Below are 21020 nucleotides of genomic sequence, written 5' to 3'. Positions count from 1 at the left end.
AAAAAACAAAATCTGTCAATACAAACCTCTACTCTGTGGAGGCGCATATGATCCTATCAGGATCGGACATGGTCGAAAAAAAGAGCAAAAAAAACCTACTATTAGGTTTTATTTCTGAGTAAGCTACGATAGGCTGTGCTAATCCGTCAATTACATTGAGCTACTTTACGAGCTGATGGCGAATTTAAAAGCGGGCGATTCAGCTACTGCGATTATGATGATGACACACAAAACTTTCCATTCGCTATGAAGTTCGTTTTTTACTGGGAGGTCGCTACTACGCTCTACAGCGCAGACGCAGTAGGCCCACACGCCGGCATGTAGCGTGTAAAGTTGACCGGCTTTCAACTTTTCTCGGTAGATTGTTTACAATCTGCTTGCTAGCTTGTTCGACAATGATACTGGGCGACTTTACAGGCAGATTGTAAATTCGCCAACAAGCAGCTCGTAAAGTAGCTCAATGTCATTGATGCATTAGTATCGGTTTATTTGACGATCAATACCTAGTATTTTTAGGGTGGGAATTAGTCGCACATTGCAATAATCAAAATTCACAAAAAAAAAATTACTTTAACATTTGGAAAGTAGTTTTCTCATATATTAAATGATTTCACAAATAAATAGATGAAATCACATAAAATAGTTTGTTTCACAAAACAAAAATCATGCATCACTCATTGTAAATACCTATAAGTTCACTCAATTTTGACAACTACACACATTGGTAAAATTGTTTTCACCGATAAATAATATATCGCACAAAGAAAAGGTAGAAATTCACAAATGTCAAAATAATAATTGTACGATTTATTAGAAGGCAATCGCAAAAATGATGCTTAGGTGTCAATATAAGTAATGTTTAACGCAGTAATAGTCGAGTCTAGTATGATAGGATAGAAGAAATTTTTGGTCAATCAGCTTCTTCACCGACGTATTTTTTATAATGCATAAGTAAACATACATGCCACATTAATATTTATGTTGTCCATCTGCAGCATCTGAGTATGTGACAACGTGTTTGATTTCAGGTGAAAGATTCATGATTTTCTTAAATACCTACACATGATGCAATGTCATTAGAACCTCTCCACCGGTTGATTCGTACCACATTATAACCTTCGGAGAATTCTTGAGAAGAACATTCTCTAAAAGTTAAATTGTACACAAACAATAATCTTGTATAGTATACAATATTTGTGGATAATAGCAGACATGGTAGCTAGTTGGTTTGATCTTTCCTTACCTGTAGTTTAATCTCCTGATTTACTGTAATAACCTTTATGTGCATAAATGAAATGTGCATTGTGTTTGGAGATTTCATTCCTTGCCTCTTTGATAGATATAATAAATAACGTTTACATGTAATATATTCATTGCCTTAATATGTATCTAAATAAGGTTTATTGAATTTGAAACCTGTTTTGTTAAATACATTGATACCAGATGAAGGTCTCCCACAGGAGATCACCTCAAAGGGCGGACCGAACCATCATCTTTCCCAAAACACCACAGCCTACCTCCACTCTTCGCGGTTCTCGCAACCCTCGGCCGAGCGGAGCCCGCCTCCTCAAAAATCCGAAATTCGAATTCGTCCACGCTCCCGCCAAAACACAGACGCGGTCTGCCGAAAACGGCCGTTCGCGCCGCCACTAGAATCCGTCGGTAAAACAGAGAGCGCGAGGACACCGGCAATCTGACATTGAAGTTAATGTCCCTCACCAAACCCGCCCCGCACCACCCTCGGTCTTAATCGAGAGAATCTTAATCGGGCCAAGGGGCCTTGCCCCCCCCCCAAAAACATTGAAATTGAAAGCCAATAGATTAGACAAATAAAAACACGGCAAAAAATGATTTGAAATTCTCCAGCACCCTCTAGAAAAATTTCTTAGATTTTAATTTCTAGCACAAAAATTTCGAAACACTAATGTCGGGTTTTTTTAAAGAATCACAAACTCTAATGGAAATGTCAAAAAATTCTCGGTGTCCACCCGAATTCCGGAGTGGTGTACACCGAGTGCAATAGACAAAGGTCCGATAAACGAGAAATTAGGCTGTGTTCTGTTGGGTAGGTTTGTGTACCTATAAGTTAAATGCAATAATACTTTTTTTCCATTTTCAATTAATATTTTGGAACTTCACTATTAAAAAACCCAAAATCGACGATAAAAATTCGGCGAAAAGTACGATTACACCCACCACCATGGGCTGACAGGGCTACAGCCTGGGGGCCCGGGCTTAAGAGGGCTCGGCGTGGCGGCTAGTCTAATTGTGAGATAAACATAAGTATACCAGAAATTTGTTATATTATAAAAAAAATCGCATGTGGCGCTATACTAACATAAAAAATATGAAGTATAATGAAAATATGATATACGTAACTACATGATAATAATTTACGTGTATCATTTTATATTACAATTATTTTTAGTGTTTCTAGAAAAATAAAAATGGTTATTTATCCAATATCAAAGGGTCGAATGCTACTTGGCTACCACAAGAGGGGGTCGCGACCAGTGGTTCATAGTATGATAACGATCGATAATATGATATGAGGTCCGACAAATCAAGAATTCAAGGGAATTATTTAACAATATAGAGAAATCCACGGAATACCATTTGGGAACACTACTGTAGAACATCACATTCCCCTTAACCCTGGTGATAAGTAAGGTTCCCCACCAAACATTCATGATGTGGGGGCCATGCCCACCACAGTCGATGGTGGTGTAAATTAAAAAAAAAAACATTTTTTTCGGTGGAATTCAGCATAAATATTGTGGATCTAGACCAGTGGTTCTTAACCGGTGCACCGCTGGCTTGTTGCAAGTGCACCGCGAAAATAATGATAAAAGCAGAAAGATCCGCGAAATAGCGAAAACCGAAAAAGTCCTTCGTGAAATTATGAAAGCCCATGAAAGATCTAATGTGATTTCGATGTTGCTGAATCGATCGCACGCGTCTACCGTTGGCCTCACAGGTTTTCGTTTCATAAATGAAAACAAAATAGTGGATCAATATCTATGCTGCAAAGAACTCACCGAGCGTACGATATGACAAGATGTTTTTGATTATATTTCTTCATATTTAGAACGATCTAAAATATCATGGAGGAATTTGTATGGATGGTGCTCCGTCAATGTTAGGCTCATTTAAAGGATTTGTTACCCTCGCAAAGACAAGAAACCCTAACATTATATCTACGCACTGTTTTATTTACACAGGGAATCTATAGTTTCGAAAACATTACCGCAGTGCTAAAACCTGTACTAGACCAATATGGTAAATTTCATCAAATCCAGACCTTTAAAAATAGGCATTTTTAAAAAAAAAATTGCATTTCTATGGAAGCTAAGTACGAATGTTTGCTTTTTCACACTGAAGTGAGGTGGTTACAGCGGCGCACCCGGGGGGGGGGGGGGCAAGGGGCCCTGACACCCCCCAAATATGAAAATTATCAGAATGATTTTAACCATTGAAATTGAAAGCCAATAAACCTTTGGGCTTAGACAAATAAAAACACTGGCAAAAAAATGATTTGTAATACTCCAGCACCCGTTTTAGAACAATTTCTTAGATTTTAATAGATAAGATTTAAAACACAAAAATTTCGAAACACTAATGTCAGGTTTTTTTAGAAACCCAATCCCTAATGGAACTGTCAAAAAATTCTCGGTGTCCACCCGAATTCCGGAGTGGTGTAGGTCATGGCTGGGGAGGGCTGACAGGGCTCTAGCTTGGGGGCCCGGCGTGTCGGGTTGACCAGATAAGTGAGATAAACACACATCATAAATTAGCTTTAGCATAAATAGTAAAAAAAGTCGCCTGCGGCGCTATTATACTTCATGGCCATGAACATTTTCAATTACTTATATAATTGTGCAATATATTTTTTGATTATTATGTCTCGATACTCGACAGCTCCATTATTAAAGTGGATGTATTGAAAATCGCCAATAATTCACTGTATAAGTACCCTTAATTTGAACTAAAACACAATTTGAAAAACGTTAATGTAGTGTTTCACACTGCCTTTAATCTTAGCGGTAGGTGGGGGGCCCGCCAAATATCCTAGCCTGAGGGCCCGTTTCAGGATGTGGGGACCATGGTGTCTCCTCGTCATGTGTCTCACCGAGACATCTGGAAAGCATAGAAAAGTCTGGCGGCCCTTAGGCGAGGCCACCCATCTCGCCTGCCATGCCGCATATGCGATCTTGTAGACCAGCTCAGATACAGTGTTTCTGTAGCTCACGCCCTCCACTCTCGATGGCGGTGTCAGAGGGACACCGGCGAGAGTTGTATTGATCCTCCTCATAAGGAGAGTGATCGATCCTCTAATTTGAACGTGTCGAGGGGAAAGACCCCCGCAAGGACCGCCAGGGCATCCGAAGATGTGGTCCTATAGGCCTTAGTAAGGCCAATCAGAGCAGCCCTCTGTCCGCTAAGCAGAGCCCTCTTCACAATTGTCAGCGAGGCTTTGGTGTGCCACACGCTGGAGGCATGGCCAGCGATGCCCATGAATACAGCCTCGTAGGCGATTCTCAGGGCCCGAGGCTTTAGGCCCCAATTGTTGCCCGCCAGGCGAGCAACCTTCTGATAGGCTGAGTTGGCCTTAGCCACAATTACTTTAGCATGCTTCAAAAAGGTCTGCTTCTCGTCCAGAACGACCCCCAAGTAGGTCACCTCTCGAGAAAACCTTATAGCAGAGTCGCCGAAACGCACTGCGGGTGATCGCTTATTTATGTTTATCTTTGAGCTGCCCTTGAGGAGGATAGCTTCCGTTTTTCCAGGTGCAAATGCAAGCTTATTAAGCTTACCCCAGTTTAGGATTCTCGATAATGCGTCCTTAGCTACGCGCTCGAGTGTCGGACGGCTCGACGAGCCAACTAGTAAAAGAAGGTCGTCAGCGTAGGCGATGAGCGCGCAGCCCGGTGGCAGAGGTAACGTCAAAACATCGTCAAAAAGTATATTCCATAGCAAGGGGCCAAGCACGGAACCCTGCGGACACCCCATGGTGGTCTCCCTGTAAATCAATTCAATGCTAGAGTCGTATATAACTTCCCTTTTATTAAAATAGCTTTGACTAGGGCAACGAGGTCCCCCGGGATCTGTCGGAGCCGAAAGACAGAATTAATGGCCACCATGCGGTGTCAAAGGCACCGGCTATGTCCAAAAAGAAGCCTGCCACAATGACTCCTTCTGAGTCCTCAACAAATTTCTGTGCAAATCTGATGGCGTCCTCAGTAGACTTGCCGGGTCTGAAGCCAAATTGCCTATCCGAGATAGGGTAAATTCTCTCAAGGTGGTCCTCCAGCCTTCTGCTGATTAACCGCTCCAATATCTTACCCAGCACTGGCAGAAGAGTGATTGGACGGTACGCTTTTGGATCATGCGGTGGTCGTGTGCTCATCTTAGGTATAATCCTAAGGAGACCATTCTTCCGACAGTCCGGAAAGATGCCCCTGATCATGCAGTCAGCATACAGCCCGAATATCTCATGAGGTGCTCGAAGCCACGCCCTTCTGGCAATCGCATTGCTGATCCCATCAGGTCCGGGGGCTTTGCCCGCCTTGAGGCCATCAAAAATTAATCCCACCTCCGACTGGGTAAGCTCAGGAGAATGCTGAGTCTCCAACGGCAAGATTGCAGATAGTCTTAGTTGACAGGTTCTGTCATCCTCATGTGCCGTAGGTATGTCCTGTGGAATTAGAGCTTCCAGCAGTATGGATGCAGACTCTGCGCTATCGGGGCGCCGCATAGCCGCCATGACTTTACCAAGCCTTGAGTCCAGCTTTATCACGCGGAAAGGCGGTCCCCACGGATTATAGCCCCCCATTTCAGAGACAAAATCCCGCCAGTGCTTTTTCTTGGCTTTATTTAACTCTTTTTTGAATTTTGCCCTTGCGGATTTATAAGCAATCTCCGTAGGTTCGTCATTTCTGGGTAAGTCGTTCTGAGATCTTCTAGCTCTTTGCAATTTTCTTTGGGCAAGTCTCACGGTCCTTCTCAAAGACGTCAATTTTGGTATCCACCATGGCGCAAGGTTGGGTGGCCTCAGAGAGGTTCTACCCAGCGTGGACTCCGCAGTTTGAGTAATGAACGCAGTCAAGCCATTGGCTCTTTGGTGGAGATCGTCAGCCGTCATGGCAGAGGCCAGGGGCTCTATGTTAGAACTTGCGAGTGCAAGCTTCCCGGTCGAGATGACGTCATATGACATCATTATGACGTACTACCGGAGTGATAATAGCATTCGAGAAAATAGCGAGTGGTCAGACAGCGGCGCTATTCATTGTCACCATACACATAGGTGTATCATAATAAAATTTTCTATGGTTATTCTGTGCGCGGTCGGCATGCCTCGAGCGTGACGTCACAATTACGTCATCTCGTCTGGTGCCACACGAGACGAGAGTTAGGAAATCGCGGTCCAGTCCACCAATTTTGACGTCAAAAGCATCTCAATTGACACCGCTCGTCCGAAAGCGCCTGGGAAGCAGTACGCTTTCGGTTTGGCTCAATGGGGCCGCATCTCCCGCAACTCTGAACAAAAATGTGATCAGACGGTAATCGCTAGCCACCGCGGCCGTGTGGACCTGCCAGTCCACGGCGCGTCTGGCAACGCCACTGGATGTCAGAGTGACATCAATTGTATGTGACTCACCATTTCTGGTGGAGAAAGTGGCCGGCCCGTCAGGGTCATTTAGCATCGTCAAATCAAAGGCGGCCAAGAGCTCCTCGAGTGACTCAGGACTGTCCATGTTACGTCTGGGCCCAGAGCAAGGACTGGACGTTAACGTCCGCCCCAACAATTATCTGCTTGCCTCTGCAAGCATATAAGATTTTCTCCAGTTGTTTTGTGGAATACAGGGTAGAAGAACTGTACTGAAAATACGCAGATATAACTACAATGGAGAGCCCCCTGTTATTAGCAATCTCCGCCACCGCGAAGAGCTCATTGGATAGATGCGAGAGATGCAACACAGTCAGTGCGGTGTCAATTACAAATATGCAAGCTAGAGATTTCGGGGTAGCTTGTATGATACGGCCACCGCTTAGGCCCCGATTGGTACCAAAGGCGTATGGCTCTTGTATCATAATTATGTCCGTATTCTGATCCCGAGCAACCTCTAGCAGCTCGGCAGATATGGCTCGACCTCTGCCCATGTTGAGCTTGGGAATCCACGTTGAAGGAGATCATTGTGGACAGTAATCAGTGCGGCTTCTTTCCTCCTCAATAGCGTGTAGGCGCGCGGGACAGTCGGGATCGGTGGCCAAGTGGCCGTTCGGCTTCTTGTAGCGCGTGCACGCAGGGCACTTGCCCAGTTCGTCTGCGGTGGGGCAGTCTGCTCTGTCATGCTCTTCTCTAGTGCAATGGCCGCACGTTGTAACCTTAGCGTTGCAACCCTTCGCCATGTGTCCGTATAAGTGGCACTTTGCACACTTGACAACTCCGCAAAAGTCACGCACAGGGAACGAATTCCACCCCATGAAAAGTCTGCCATCATTAAGCAGCGCCTCTCGAGCCTTTCTCGGGATCGACATTATCATATGCAAACGTTCGGTCTTCGGTCCCGCCTTGTGGCTCACTTTGGTTCCAGCGTAACCCTCAGATGCAAGGCCAGACGCCTCCTGGGTATTGTTTATGATTGCCTCCTTGAGCTGCTCTTCTGTCGTCTCAATGGGTACATTACAAATTATGACGCGGGGAAGCTTTCTCCCCGCGACTTGGGCCTTTAAGCCGGCCTCAGTCAGCCCAGGGACAGCCATGAGCCGCTTAGCCTCGTCGTCACTTTTGGGATGATGCGCACTCCCAAAGTTTCAGGCACTATAGTTTTCATGACCGCTTCCTTTGTGGCAGTCGATTCTTGACCGTCCTTAGTTGGATAAAACATCACCCCCGGCCTGGCGACAGTTTTCGGAGGAACTGGTGGCCATTCGGAGGCTCTAGTTGGTTGAGCCTCTCTACGGGTTACGTCACTCCAAAGAGCCCTGGGAGGAGCATTAGAAGGAGCCAAAAGACGGCATCGGCCAGCCGCAAGCCCTGACTCTCTTGCCTCGGACCCCAAGCATAAGCATCTTCAGCCTTCAGCCGAGAAAATCAGCCTTCAGCAGTGAAGCCAATAGCCAGCAAAAAACCGCGTCTACAACCGCTAACGACAATACCCTGCAAATAACTAACTGCGACAATATAATAAACACCAGCCTCAACAGCCTACATGTGCGTTTCTCTCATTCCACCCCGCTTCTGGCCTGCTAGTGATACGGCCTTCACCATTCTCTTCGACGGAGAAAGGCCGGTATCAACATCATAATATGCAGTTTTCACACTTCCATTTTCCAACTTCTTTGTTTTATATTCACCATTACATAATTTTAATATTTAAATTACTAATTGGTAAGCATATTTAAATAGGAACATCTTTACATGAGTAATGGCTCTCGCGTTTTGGACGCTTTCTTATAAATGCCTCGATCTGGACTCGTTCATCAACCAATTTGTTTTTTGTGGATGTCTTTCTCTTAAATCTTGTCCATGAAAGCCAGCTGGCGATGAATTTGTCGGAATGAATTATTGTTGTAGTATCTGTTAATTCAGCACCACTAACTGACGTTTGAGGATCAGATTCGACGGATTTTTCTGGACAATTAATTCTTACACCGACTTCCGGATCATTATTTGCACCTGATGGTATATATACCTATATAGAGAGAGAGAGGTAATTTTAAAACTACGTTACTTATGAGAGTATTCCTCTAGTAGATTCATTAGGGTTTTCTTTATCTTGCTGGTTCTTCGTTCTTCGTTAATTCCAACCATCTTAGTCATCTTATGATACCTACCATGATGTTAGCAAACAAAATATCGGATGGCAAAATTACAGTATTGGCATATATTATATGTTTTGTCATAATATTAATATTATACATTTCACGCAAACCTTGGAAACGAAAGATGGCAAAATGAGATATTTTGCTTTATAAGCTTCTGTCAACTTTCGAAAATCAACATTTTGATGATATAACAAAATGCCAACGCTCATAACTCCTATAGGTACTAGTGGGTCTACGATATATTGGGTTTTGCCATCTTATAGATCTCAACGAGAGGAGTCTGAATATAGTGATAACTCAATTTCGTCAAAGTCGAGTTATCAGGTTTTGTCATCAGCTGAAAACTGATGTATTCACCGTATTTTGATATCCCAGTATACAGAATATGACAAAGTATTAATAGATAATGATTATAAAATTGCCAGTCAAAAAAAGTTATACTGGCAACTTAGTCAGTGCCAAATGGCGGGACAAAAATTTCAAGTGTCAAACTGTCATAACAAATTATTATTGTGCTACGGGATAAGTTTTTGCGTAATGCAGCTCCACTATATTTTCTAGGAAAACCATAGCTTTATATAATATTATAGCAATGGAAATGGTAGAAGATGATAGTCAAGAAGGTCATCTTTCTATATGGCAAATGTTCCATTCGACTGCCGATACATTGTTCCAAAATCTAGAACAAGCTTCTGCTACTGATGGCTTGGAAAAACTATTGACATCGCTGCTCAACCACAAAAAGTATGATGTTTTTTTAAAATCTAATTTCACTTTATCTTACAAAAGTTTTAGGAAATGTCATTGGTTTTGCAAACAATATAATAAATTGTGTTTATAGAGGAGACGTCATAACCTCTCATCGGATAATTTTTACCTAGATAAACCTAATTATTTTGTGACATATTGATAACTTAGATCTTCCCTTTTTCATAGGAGTATATTTTATTGTTAGCTTAGTAGTATAATATCCGGCTCGCATGAACTGCAAGTTACCACATAAAAACTACATGAGTGTTTGCTGTGGATACTCGGCAGCAGCAGTGTTTTTGACGTTTTTGTGATCAATTGCAGTCAGTATCTGCCGGCCCAAGTCCTACCTTACATCCAGTACATTTTGTAGTGAATACAGACCACAAATAGCATCTGAAACGACAAAATGCAGTTTGTGTGGAGCTAAAACCCACTGAAACCTATCGGCCCCTACTCGGTAATGAATTTAAGCTTGAATGGACCCTGGGGTATTACATATCGGGAGGCTCATAACCGCTCGGCCGTCGTGGGTGTTGATCAGCGTTGCCAGATGTCCTGATTTATGCGGGGGGTCCTGTGTTTTAAGCAAAAATAGATGGTCCAGCGTGGGACAGCTAAATTCTCGATTAATCAACAAATGCAAATAAGACGTTTAGGTACAGTATATATTATAGTCTAAGCGTTTAGATTAAAATAAAAGAACTCGATGGATACATGATACACACCATAGCTTACTTGTTCAATTCAACATGATAAACCCATGTACAGGAGGACCTCGACTTTCGCACATAATTGGTTCCTGAAAATGTGTGCGAATATTGAATGTTCGAAAGTAGAGGGAAGTAAATTTTTTTTTAAATTGTCTGTATTTTAAAATATGTATTTATCAAGTAAATATAACATGTTTAAAAGGCGTTTAAGAGACATGTTTAAGTGGGGTTTGCGGGTGTTTCCCTTAAAAAGTTATCAAGAGTTAACTGTTTGCCACTCTTCTTTTTCTTTTCTTCGTATAGTATTTTATAACATGCTACGTCTTTATTGATCGCCCTACGCACTTGAGATATGCGTTCTCCATTGGGATCACAATTTTCCATAATATTTAAAAAATTGTCAAGATGCATGAAGGCTTCATTCATATTTTTCATTGTTAGAGTCTTGATGATTTTATCAGCTTCTTCTTCCTCACTTTCATTATATATTTCATTTTCGTCAGCCAATTCTCCAGTGAATTTAATATTATGAAAAGAATACCTCATTTTAAACTTGTTAAACCAACCGTTACTTGCTTGAAAAATCATGTTAGAATCTTCTTTTAATCTAGCCTTCCAATCTTTGTGCAAACTAAGAGCCTTCGCTTGAATAAATCTTTGTGCAAACTAAGAGCCTTCGCTTGAATAATTGAAATACTCAGAGAGACATCTTTTTGATGTTGGTCATCTATCCATGATGACAAAGATTTTTCCATTTCATCCATAGCTATGCCGTGTCTTGGAAACGATCTTTAAAGATATATTTCCACAGTTTTGAACGTATTCCTTAATTTTATTTTTATTTTTCAAAATTGAACATATCGCAGACCTGTTAGTATCATACGAACGTCCGATTGAAGCAAAAAATTCGCCGCTATCAGAACGTCTAATAATTTCCATCTTTGCCTCGATCGTGAGAAGTTTATGAGTCCTTGATTTCTTTTTGTTCGTTTCAACACTGCAGTTTTTCCATTTCTCACTCATGTTTATAAATTTTTAGGGTGAAATATTTCAAATGAATAAAATTAGCAAAACGCACAACATGACACGCCCGCACGCGCTCCTGCGCAAGACCATAGACTACGCAAGACTAAGCCTATCCTAGCTAGCTCACAAGCAAAGTGACGGGTGCGAGCAGGATGCAAGTGACGCAAGAAATGCACTTGCTTGTGAGCGAACGAGAAGGGGATATCTTAACCCCACGGCCCACAGCGCGACGTTTTAAAAAAACGATTTTTTTGATATGTGCGAAATAGCGAATTGTGCGAAAGTCGAACGTTCGTAAGTCGAGGTCCGCCTGTACTAAATTTTACCAATACACTAAACAGCAGAAAGAGACTCTTTAGTAAGTAAAATCTTCAGCCAAGCACAAATAGGCCAGTGTCAGGAAAAACTATTGTTTACTATTGTTATTTTGATAGCTAAAAAGTTTTGTAGTTTATGTTGTGCCATTTATGATAGATATTATAGAAATAAACATTAGAAATATGGAACTATGCGTTTTTTAGGTTGTCCCGCTTTTTGCTCCTAAATCGCGTTTTTTAATTTCACGTGGTAAAAATTTCAATTTAGTAAATTAATTAGCTAGCGTTGATTCTGGCAAAAAATCTCAAGGCAATTCAAACGTTTGGAGCTGCAATCGAAATTCTATCTTACAGAAGTTCGCACATTTGCGAATTCATATGCCTTGGAAGTGTTTTCATGGATCTTTTCAAACCATCTTTCAGACCCCAGGGTACTTACCAATTTGGAGGGGCTTTGGCTATAACTCCTTCAATCTGACAATGAATCTAACCCTGTTTGTACATATAATAAAATAGATTTATTAATTCATATTTTTCAATTTATATTTTTCAGAGAATTCTCAGATGTCCTCATTCCACGGTCAACTTCGCCACCAGATATAAAAAATGGTTACATTGCATTTTGTAAATGGCTATTGGGAAGACTATTCTACTTATTATCAATACCAAAATTTTCAAGGTGGTTTAAAAATCCCTTTTATATTTATCTATATATTCTGTATATATCTGTCAGTGGCGAGGGGTGGAGGTAGGCTTTTAAGATTCGACATGTTAAATAGTTCACACTAAACTTTGTCAGTCATACTTATACATTATTAGACAAAGTTTAGTGTGCACTATTTATGTCGGATCTTAACAGCCTACCTCCACCCTTCGATACTGGACTATCAAAGAAAACCAAAACAACCCTATATAAAACTCCCCGGTGCCCAGTATTAATGTATGTATCTAAAAACTGGGCACTCAGCATACAGCTGAGAGAAATATGGATATCTTTCAGAGGAGACATTAACCTCAGTGACGACGAGGAAGAGAGATGGAGTTAGATTATTTAGGAAGTAATCTTCAGCATTTCGAAAGTGCATCAGCAAGAATTATTCTATCGATGAAGATGTAAATATTGTTTAACAGGGCAGAAAAAAATAATATGAAACCAATAAAATATTTTTTTTTTAAATTTACTCTTGTAAAGTAACAAATTGAACACACCTTTTGGTATTGTTCTGACGGTAGAATGTAGAATGAATATGGAGTAATACCCCGCTTACACATGCATGGATTTACTGCTGACAGTACGTATTATTGCGGCCATAACCAAAAAATGCACGTGCAGACACATGTTATCGTGCAAATTGCAAAATTGTATGCATGGATTAAAAAAGTTCAGAATCTTCAGAATTTTTACGCGACAATTGGAATGTGCAATATCTGCGCCTGCGCAGTAGAACGATAGTGGCGAACCTACCGGTAAAACACTACCCCGCGCAGAAACTCATCTTGTGGTTAACCGATTTTCACGACCTGTCAAATAGTAGATACTATAAAATGACAACATCACGTCTCTCTTACTCTTGAAGAATGATATTGGCGTGATAGTCAGCACTTTTACGTGTTAACAGTTATTATCACGATAATTTTTACACACTATTACTGCATTTAAATCCATGCACGTGGACAGATGCTATAAATATGAATGAAGAAATACATTTTATGACTATTCAATAATAATAAAATTTGTTTTCTTTTTTAGATTACACTCAAGTACAGTATCTGCGCAGTTGCAGATCCTAAGTCTTCTGTACGCGAACGGTGCTGAATTTTTTAATGAAATCATCGTGGAATATTTTTCGAGCCTTCACACAATAATTGAACATTACAACGGAAAATCTGAATCGAAGAAATTGGTTCTGCGACAGTTCATACCGGGGAATACAGCTATTAATCCGGAATATATAAAATTCAATGCGATCGATATAGAAATCACCGATAATATCGTCTGCAAAAATTTTATAATATATCTAGTACAAATAATATGTCAGATCACTCTATCGACAAACGATTTTAACGTGTCGCACAAAAATAATAGCACTCTAGAAGATGTCTTATACGTATTGGAAAATTTTGATATTGACCTGAAATGTGCAGCCATTGAATTCTTTTCGATGATGATCGACCGCTTCGGTTTAATGTGTGATTCCGAATATATATACAAATTTTTAATACACACAGAATCGTTGGTTAAAAGTTTACCGATGATAATATTAACATTGCAGACTAAACAGCTGGAGGATTTAAACTCCCAGCTGTGTCAACTGCTGGCTATGATCACTTTGCTGGGTCCGAGCGAGAGTAATCGTTTGAACGGTGTCATTTTTAATATATCTAAACAAATATTAAATATAAATTTTGATTCTGAACACGTCACACAAAATGCAAACGAAAACGATAGCTCCGATGATATATTCGCTGCACGTTCAGAATCGGAATCGTATCAAAGTAACGATACCAATAATAATTATTATACATTCGAATTAAAAGATGTATGTAAACATTTAATGAATAAATTTTACGTTAATGATAGTAGAAATTTGAATTCGTTTGAATTTGATTGCTGTATTGAAACTATTCCGATAGTTTTGTATTCAAAACTAGTGACCGAAATAAAGGCGCAACCTGCGATTGGTTATATTGACTCGGAACCTATTATCCCTTTCAATGAAATAAGTGTAACGTATGCTAAACTATTATCGACGTTTACTTTAGCTATTGATGCTGCATGCGACAATACAAACTTATCCGCTGTGAACGGCCATTTAAAACGAGTCTACAGCATCCAAAATATATTCTACAAAGTCAATTTGTATTTACGCAATTTAGATCAAAGAAAAAGAAATCTGTTTAAAAATATATTCCAATTATCAAATGATAGTAATAACCCGCCGGAATCCGTCATAGACAGTCCGGAATTGCAATTCTTCTCCGACAAATACATTCCTACACTGATAAACGGAATGATAAAATTATTAAAAATCCAACTTCAACTGATCAGACAGCCTTTTGTTGAGATGTCTCTGATGAACGATTTCTTTTCAAAGTTAGTAAACATGGTGACAAAGATAAATTATCACGATTTGGAGACAATGTCGCAAATAAATTGGTTGTCTGTGTCGGGGAAATGTTCACTGTTGGAAAGTGTTCCTCGGACGACGCAGGAATATTTGTGCTCTGACGCAATTAAAGTGGAATCTTTGAATGTCTTGTTGACTCATTTGTTATTCGTAAAAGCGAACAATGTTGCCGACAAGTGGCGGAATGCGGTGATGCATCTTTTAAAGAATTCTCTCGATATGAACAATAAGAGATTAATGGTCGGGGTTCGTACGCATTATTATATTAATTTGATTTATACAAAACCAGTAACTTTGAAAGTCCAATCGTGGGATTCAGCCAGTGTCCAGTTAATCCTCCCAGACTACCCAGTCAGGCAAAAAGAGCGTTTTCTTCAATGAGTATTGTATATTCCAAAGATGTTAAAAAAATCTTTTATAGAGATAGATCCTAAGGGCCCATACGCACTAGCGGCAGACTGCCTTGCGGCGGTTATCCGCAAGGTGGCTGACGCTAGTGCGTATGGGTTCTAAATGTATTAAATTGAAGCAAAAAAGGACCTCAGCGAGGCTATTCTAACATATCACTAAACACCCAAAAAGTGATAAATGTGATACTTAAATATCATATAATATTATGAAATATCAAAAATTGAGGAATTCAATTGTATTAATAACTGTTATATTATTATATTTTTTAATACGTAGATAAGTTGCCTATTAATTATTGTTTACTAAACCTACTGGCATGTAGGCAGGTCCTGCATTGCTTAAGGCAAGACATTCTAAGAGGGCGACAGATTAGGGAAGGAATCAGTGTTGCCATATTTTCAAAGTGGAATTATAGTACCGAGCCTCCAAAATTATAGTATTTCGGCAAAAAGTATAGTACGCCTTGAATGACGAATACTTTTCTGCATTTGCCAAAAATTACGCGTAAAATAATTATTAACGTCACTTTTTTTTAGACAAAAATTCAAATGTAAAGTAATTAACGTCTAGTTTTTTTAGGCAAAAATTCAACTGTACTGTGATTAACGTCTCGTTTTTTAGACAAAAATTGAAAATGTAAGGTGATTAGCATCTCGTTTTTTTTTTGCAAAATATTCAGATGTAAAGTGATTAACGTCTCCTTCTTTTTAGACAAAAATTCAAATAAAAGGTGATTAACGTCTCGTTTTTTAGACAAAGGTTAAAAAGTTAGGTATTTTAGTTCTCCCGAACAGTTTTAGCGCTATTTTTTATCTATTTTTCCGAATTTTTTAAATTATAGTATTTTGGGCGTACTATACCTGTTTTATATCGTACATAGTACGCGGGCCAACATTATAGTACAAATACTATAATTATAGTACGGTTGGCATCACTGGAAGGAATATAAATAATACTACTTTTGATGATAAATTAGTTGAAGATTACAAAATTTTGCCTATGGCACTAGTTTGTAATTTACCACCCCGAACCTTAACACTCCCGTTACTGTAATGTCACCTTAGGTTACCCAGCCCATTAAACTGTAAATATTTCAGTAAATATGCACTTCACCATCTTCATATTTCGACTATTCCTAGAATCATCAATATTGCATCTCATTAAAATGTTATTATTTTCAAAATCGATAGCATTATCCTGTAAATATATTTAATAGATAGATATCCATCAGATTTCGTTAACCTGACAGGTAGATATGATAGAATGATAGATAGATAGAATGATAGATTGATAGATCTAAAAGTATACGAGACAAATATAGGCATACACAATTGTGAGAAAGAGATATGAAAGAAATGGGAGAGATCAAGATAGTATTATGATTTGTAGGCTGTAAGAATGTATAGAAATACTTGCATGATTATACTGTCGAAGTTGGTTATTACGATCACGGAAATAGCAAGATCTCAGATGTAATGAGACAACATTTTGACACTTTAGTTTATGATTTTCTCCATACATTTATTCACTTTTATAACGAACCGTAAAGAGAAGATTAATGTGTGACTTCCATGTAGGGGTTCCGTGAGATTTAAAAAAATGTCTCAAAGGTTCCGCCAAACAAAAAAGGTTGGGAATCATCGATCCAAACCATCAAAATCTCCTGATACTGTACTGGTCATGGCCAATGGATGCCCTGTCCGGAAAGTTGATGCAAAGCTGTCTGGTCGTAGGAGTGTTGATGTCAATTTATGTAAAGTTTTTCATAGGTTTTTTTGAATGAACTGAATGAAATGGCTCTAAACTGTCTATCTCACTCTAAAAGTTAACACAGCCAAGAGGGGGGGGGCTGTTAAAACATAGCAGTTTTTTTGCAGTTTAGCCTGTTAACTTATTGTAACAATTAACCTCCTCAATCGTCGATAGCCACCGATAGTCGCATTGTGTATAGAATAGACCCGCTGAAGCCTTTTGCGACGCTTTCTATCGGTCAGCGTCGCTCTAACTACGTTATATTTTCTAGACTTATGTGGTATGTTTATAACTATTGTGCGGATAAGTGTAATATATAATTTTACTCATCATTTTTTAGGTTCTAAACAACGCACCACTACTTTTACTGACGAAAGTATTACCAGAAAATGAACTGATCACGAATTATCTTCACCCTGCATTAATTTCAAAAGATGAAGACATCCTCAAAGCGCTCGTCGTAACACTTCCGATTATAGTCTGCATTTTATCGGGTCACTTTGCTCTCGTGCAATCAACAGAAGGAGTCTGCAGCGGCGATTTCGTGTATGCCCTCATAAAGAAACAAGGCATGGCCGTTGATCTCATCTGCTTGCAATGTTACAATTCCACAACGTGCAATGACGCCATAGAGTCACTGCTGCATTCGAGCAAAATTGTGATAATGGCCGAAAGGAGCTCTCTAATTAGATGCGATGGCAATAATTTATTGATTAAATTTACAAGGGTGTTCAAGAGATTTCTAAATATAAGCGAATACGGGTGCGTTGATGAGGACCATGTTGGAAATTTGATTCATTCTTTCGCCAAGCACTCCATTCTTGAGCCAGCGGCTATCGATCAGATTTTAAAAGAAGAATCGTTGAAGAATATTGCTAAGATAATTCGGAGTATAATTACAAGTATTTTGGTAAATATATTCTCTTTTTCTTATTATTATTTTCCTATCCTTACCAAATACCGCCTGTCAACGATTGCATTTTTGACTTTACAGTAGCTTGTTATGATATCTAACAAAGATTTACTAGTATTTTGAGCTTTGAAAACAGATGCTCTTGGTTAATAATGCTGGCCATGCAGCCTCTCGTCACTTCTAGGGTGAAGATGCGAGATCGCACATTGCTTAGTCATGCATTATATATGCCTCAAGAGAGTTTCAATTTGATCTGGCTTTTCCGGCATTCTGTAAGAGCTTAAAAGGTATCTAAGGAACTGATATGCATCAAGAAAACGTAGAAGTAATCCAAAGTGGTACCGATTAGCAAATAAAAGATTAATAAAAGATTAAAGTGTGCAGATCCAATTTTTTTCCCGTGTACAGAACTGTGTTTATTGTATATGGTCATCTCGTTCGGTGTCCCTTCCACTCATTCTTTCGGGCAAAACTATCGAACTTTACTTATAATATGGTACATTTGTAGTACATATCGTTGAGTTGATAAAATCTCTGATGTGACAAAATTTAAATTTTATAGGAGAAACAAAAATTGCTTCATGCTTTAGGTGGACTCCATACAAAATTTATATTGATTAAAATATTTACCTACATGGCATTGACCATGTAATCCACACATGTGCCTAATGCGGCGATTACATTATGATCACGTCACATGCTGGCACGGTGACAAATTTAGTCTTAAGGTTTCGTCATTCCACAGAATATTTTGAATGATCACTCTCTCTATAAATTCAATGATGGAGAGTGCCAACACTAATGTATTAGTATTTTGAATTATTATTCAATATTCATGTTAATTTTAATTAATTTTAACAGTTTCTACATGTGCGTACGTTAAAATTACTTGTGATATTGCATCCATAGATAATATTTTAAACAAAACTCAACCGGCAGGCCATAGATAATAGACGTAAACACCATACATAGATAATAATTTAATACATAATCCACAGAGAAAACTATTAAAAACAAAGAACACGCGATTTTGACATGAGTCGAAAATGTGTAGGCCTGCACTGACTAATGCGGTACATGATGTTACGCTTGAGGTGATCTCATTGTTGTCTGGCGGTTTTGGCAGATTTTGCTAACTGACAATGTTCGTTTAAAGGTTCAAAATGTGCTACGGGATGGGAGCATCAGTCTGATAACATTTGAATTACCAAGATAAACCACTTTACGTTACATTTTTTTCGGTAGCGGCAGCTTACTGTGACAGCATGTAACGTGATGATAATGTATTTGAAGCATAACTGTATTGATTCAATAGCAAAGACTTCAGATATGTATCTTATTTTAAGACATAAATCTGTTGTTTATGAGGGTTGATTTTTATGATATTATTTTCAGACCGATGACAAATTAGACGACAGCCTCAAATCTAATATAGTTGAGTCCACAATAAATTTTCTGCTAAAATGCACAAAGAAGAGCTTAGAGACCAAAGACAAAACTCTTCAAGAAGATTGCATGGAGGCCATCCGCCAATTCGGACTAGCTCCCTCCCAAAAGGTGATCCTGCCGAGCGTGAAAATGCTCACTTACTACATCATGTGCGGGACTTGTCCGTATGGCTCCAAGGCGGCCGTCTTTATCAGAGATATATGCGAGGGTCACCAGAGTTCGCCCAATCAGATTTATCATCGATATAAAAAGGATTTTTGCCGAATCATGATGGAGATGGTTGCCCACAATTATCTCCTCGGACAAGGCTTTGTGCCAACTATAATCAAAGTAAGTATATTTGGATTCAACCCATAGGTGTTTGTGACATCTGAGTTCTTCAGTTAGAGCAAGAAGTATCCACTAATACTTCTCTTTTGAAATTTATTAGAGTTAAAAAAAATTCTTATATGAGCCTAAGTATATGAATGCGAAACTGAAAAAAAAATGTGTATGTACCCCACTTTGTAGACCATTGATATTAGTGGCGAAGGGTGGAGGTAGTGTTATGTACATTTTTAACATAACTAACTTTGATACTGCTGGCAACCCCGATTATTATCGATGGTCACGTTGACACATTGTATGCGATTAGACAGATGTTGCTAATGTAATTTCCGGCCGCTTTTTGATTTTGTCTGCCGCCCAGTACAGTCGTGCTCCGTTTGAGTTTACCCAATATTAATCATGGACGTCACCTAACGGAGCACGATGCAGCCGTCGTGTCAGGAGTCTCTGATCGTTCCAATTTGGGTATTTTAAAACTATTATTTGATTCACCATTCTTCCTGTTTCTTTTCAAACTTAGCTGCTTGTATTTAAAGTTAGTATTTCAAATTTCAGTATCGAGCTGCTTAATTACTTTTTAATGTATTTCTAAATTCTTGCTTTTGCGATAATATAGTTTCTGTCAAGTATAAATTGCTCTTTTATTTATTGTTCCCAATTCTATATTCCACACTGTTAAATATTTATTATCTTTCACGGTCGTAAGATCGTGTGGCGTCCAGAAATTTATTATGTACATCCTAAACCCTGGATTGCACGAGCCTTCAGCCATGTAATCCCTTTTTTTAAATTAAAATTACAGTTATCAGTAGTCAGAGATTTCTGAAGGAATGCAGAGTTCGGCTTGAAAAAGATCAGGTAACTTCACGCCCCCGTGTCTCTTGCTCATACTATTAACTATCTTACTTTACTCCACTTTATTTTATTCTAGAAATCCCTTTATTTTGTAATTGTAACGTCAAAGATCACAATTACAAAATTTTTATATAACAGTAGGTTGTGGAGTTACTACATAGATAGTGCAAACTAACCTTTATCAGTCATACTTATTTGTTTTCATTAAACTAACAATACAATGTTACATCCCTGATTATCGGGCCACTCCCAATAGTCCAAATTACTTTATTATTAGGCGTAAGCATGCCCCTGATTTCATTATATACGATGGCTAACCGGACACGTATCTTAAATTCTTTAATTATCAGTCAAAATTTTTATATTTTAGGTACCTAATTAAAAGAATTAATGGCGATGGAAGAATTTGAAAAATAATATAATTAGTATTAAATAAATAAATAACTATGTACCTAGTTTGTGAAATTAAATAACATATACATAGCACGTAAGCATTATAAATAATAAGTTTCATATTGAGTAAGTAAAATTGTTTAAGGGCGAACGTGCT

At 38.9% G+C, this 21020-nt stretch overlaps 1 protein-coding gene across 1 annotated transcript in view; it reads left to right on the top strand.

Annotated features, from left to right (window-relative positions):
• The first annotated feature begins 9283 nt into the window (after window positions 1–9283).
• mei-41 (ATR serine/threonine kinase meiotic 41) overlaps window positions 9284–21020 on the top strand; it is a 46040-nt gene continuing 34303 nt past the window's right edge. Inside the window, exons 1-5 of the mRNA XM_085949725.1 lie at window positions 9284–9573; window positions 12189–12314; window positions 13386–15009; window positions 17267–17836; window positions 19235–19618. Coding sequence (XP_085805851.1) covers window positions 9422–9573; window positions 12189–12314; window positions 13386–15009; window positions 17267–17836; window positions 19235–19618 — 2856 coding nt within the window. The 5' untranslated portion in view covers window positions 9284–9421. The remainder of the gene's footprint in view (window positions 9574–12188; window positions 12315–13385; window positions 15010–17266; window positions 17837–19234; window positions 19619–21020) is intronic.

Source organism: Rhyacophila brunnea, unplaced genomic scaffold (genome assembly GCF_057557595.1).
Source record: "Rhyacophila brunnea isolate RB1 unplaced genomic scaffold, BYU_Rbru_1.0 scaffold_22, whole genome shotgun sequence".
In the NCBI taxonomy this organism is placed as follows: Eukaryota; Metazoa; Arthropoda; class Insecta; order Trichoptera; family Rhyacophilidae; genus Rhyacophila; species Rhyacophila brunnea.
The sequence above is the reverse complement of the archived record's forward strand: the minus strand, read 5'-3'. Positions and strand labels throughout refer to the sequence as shown.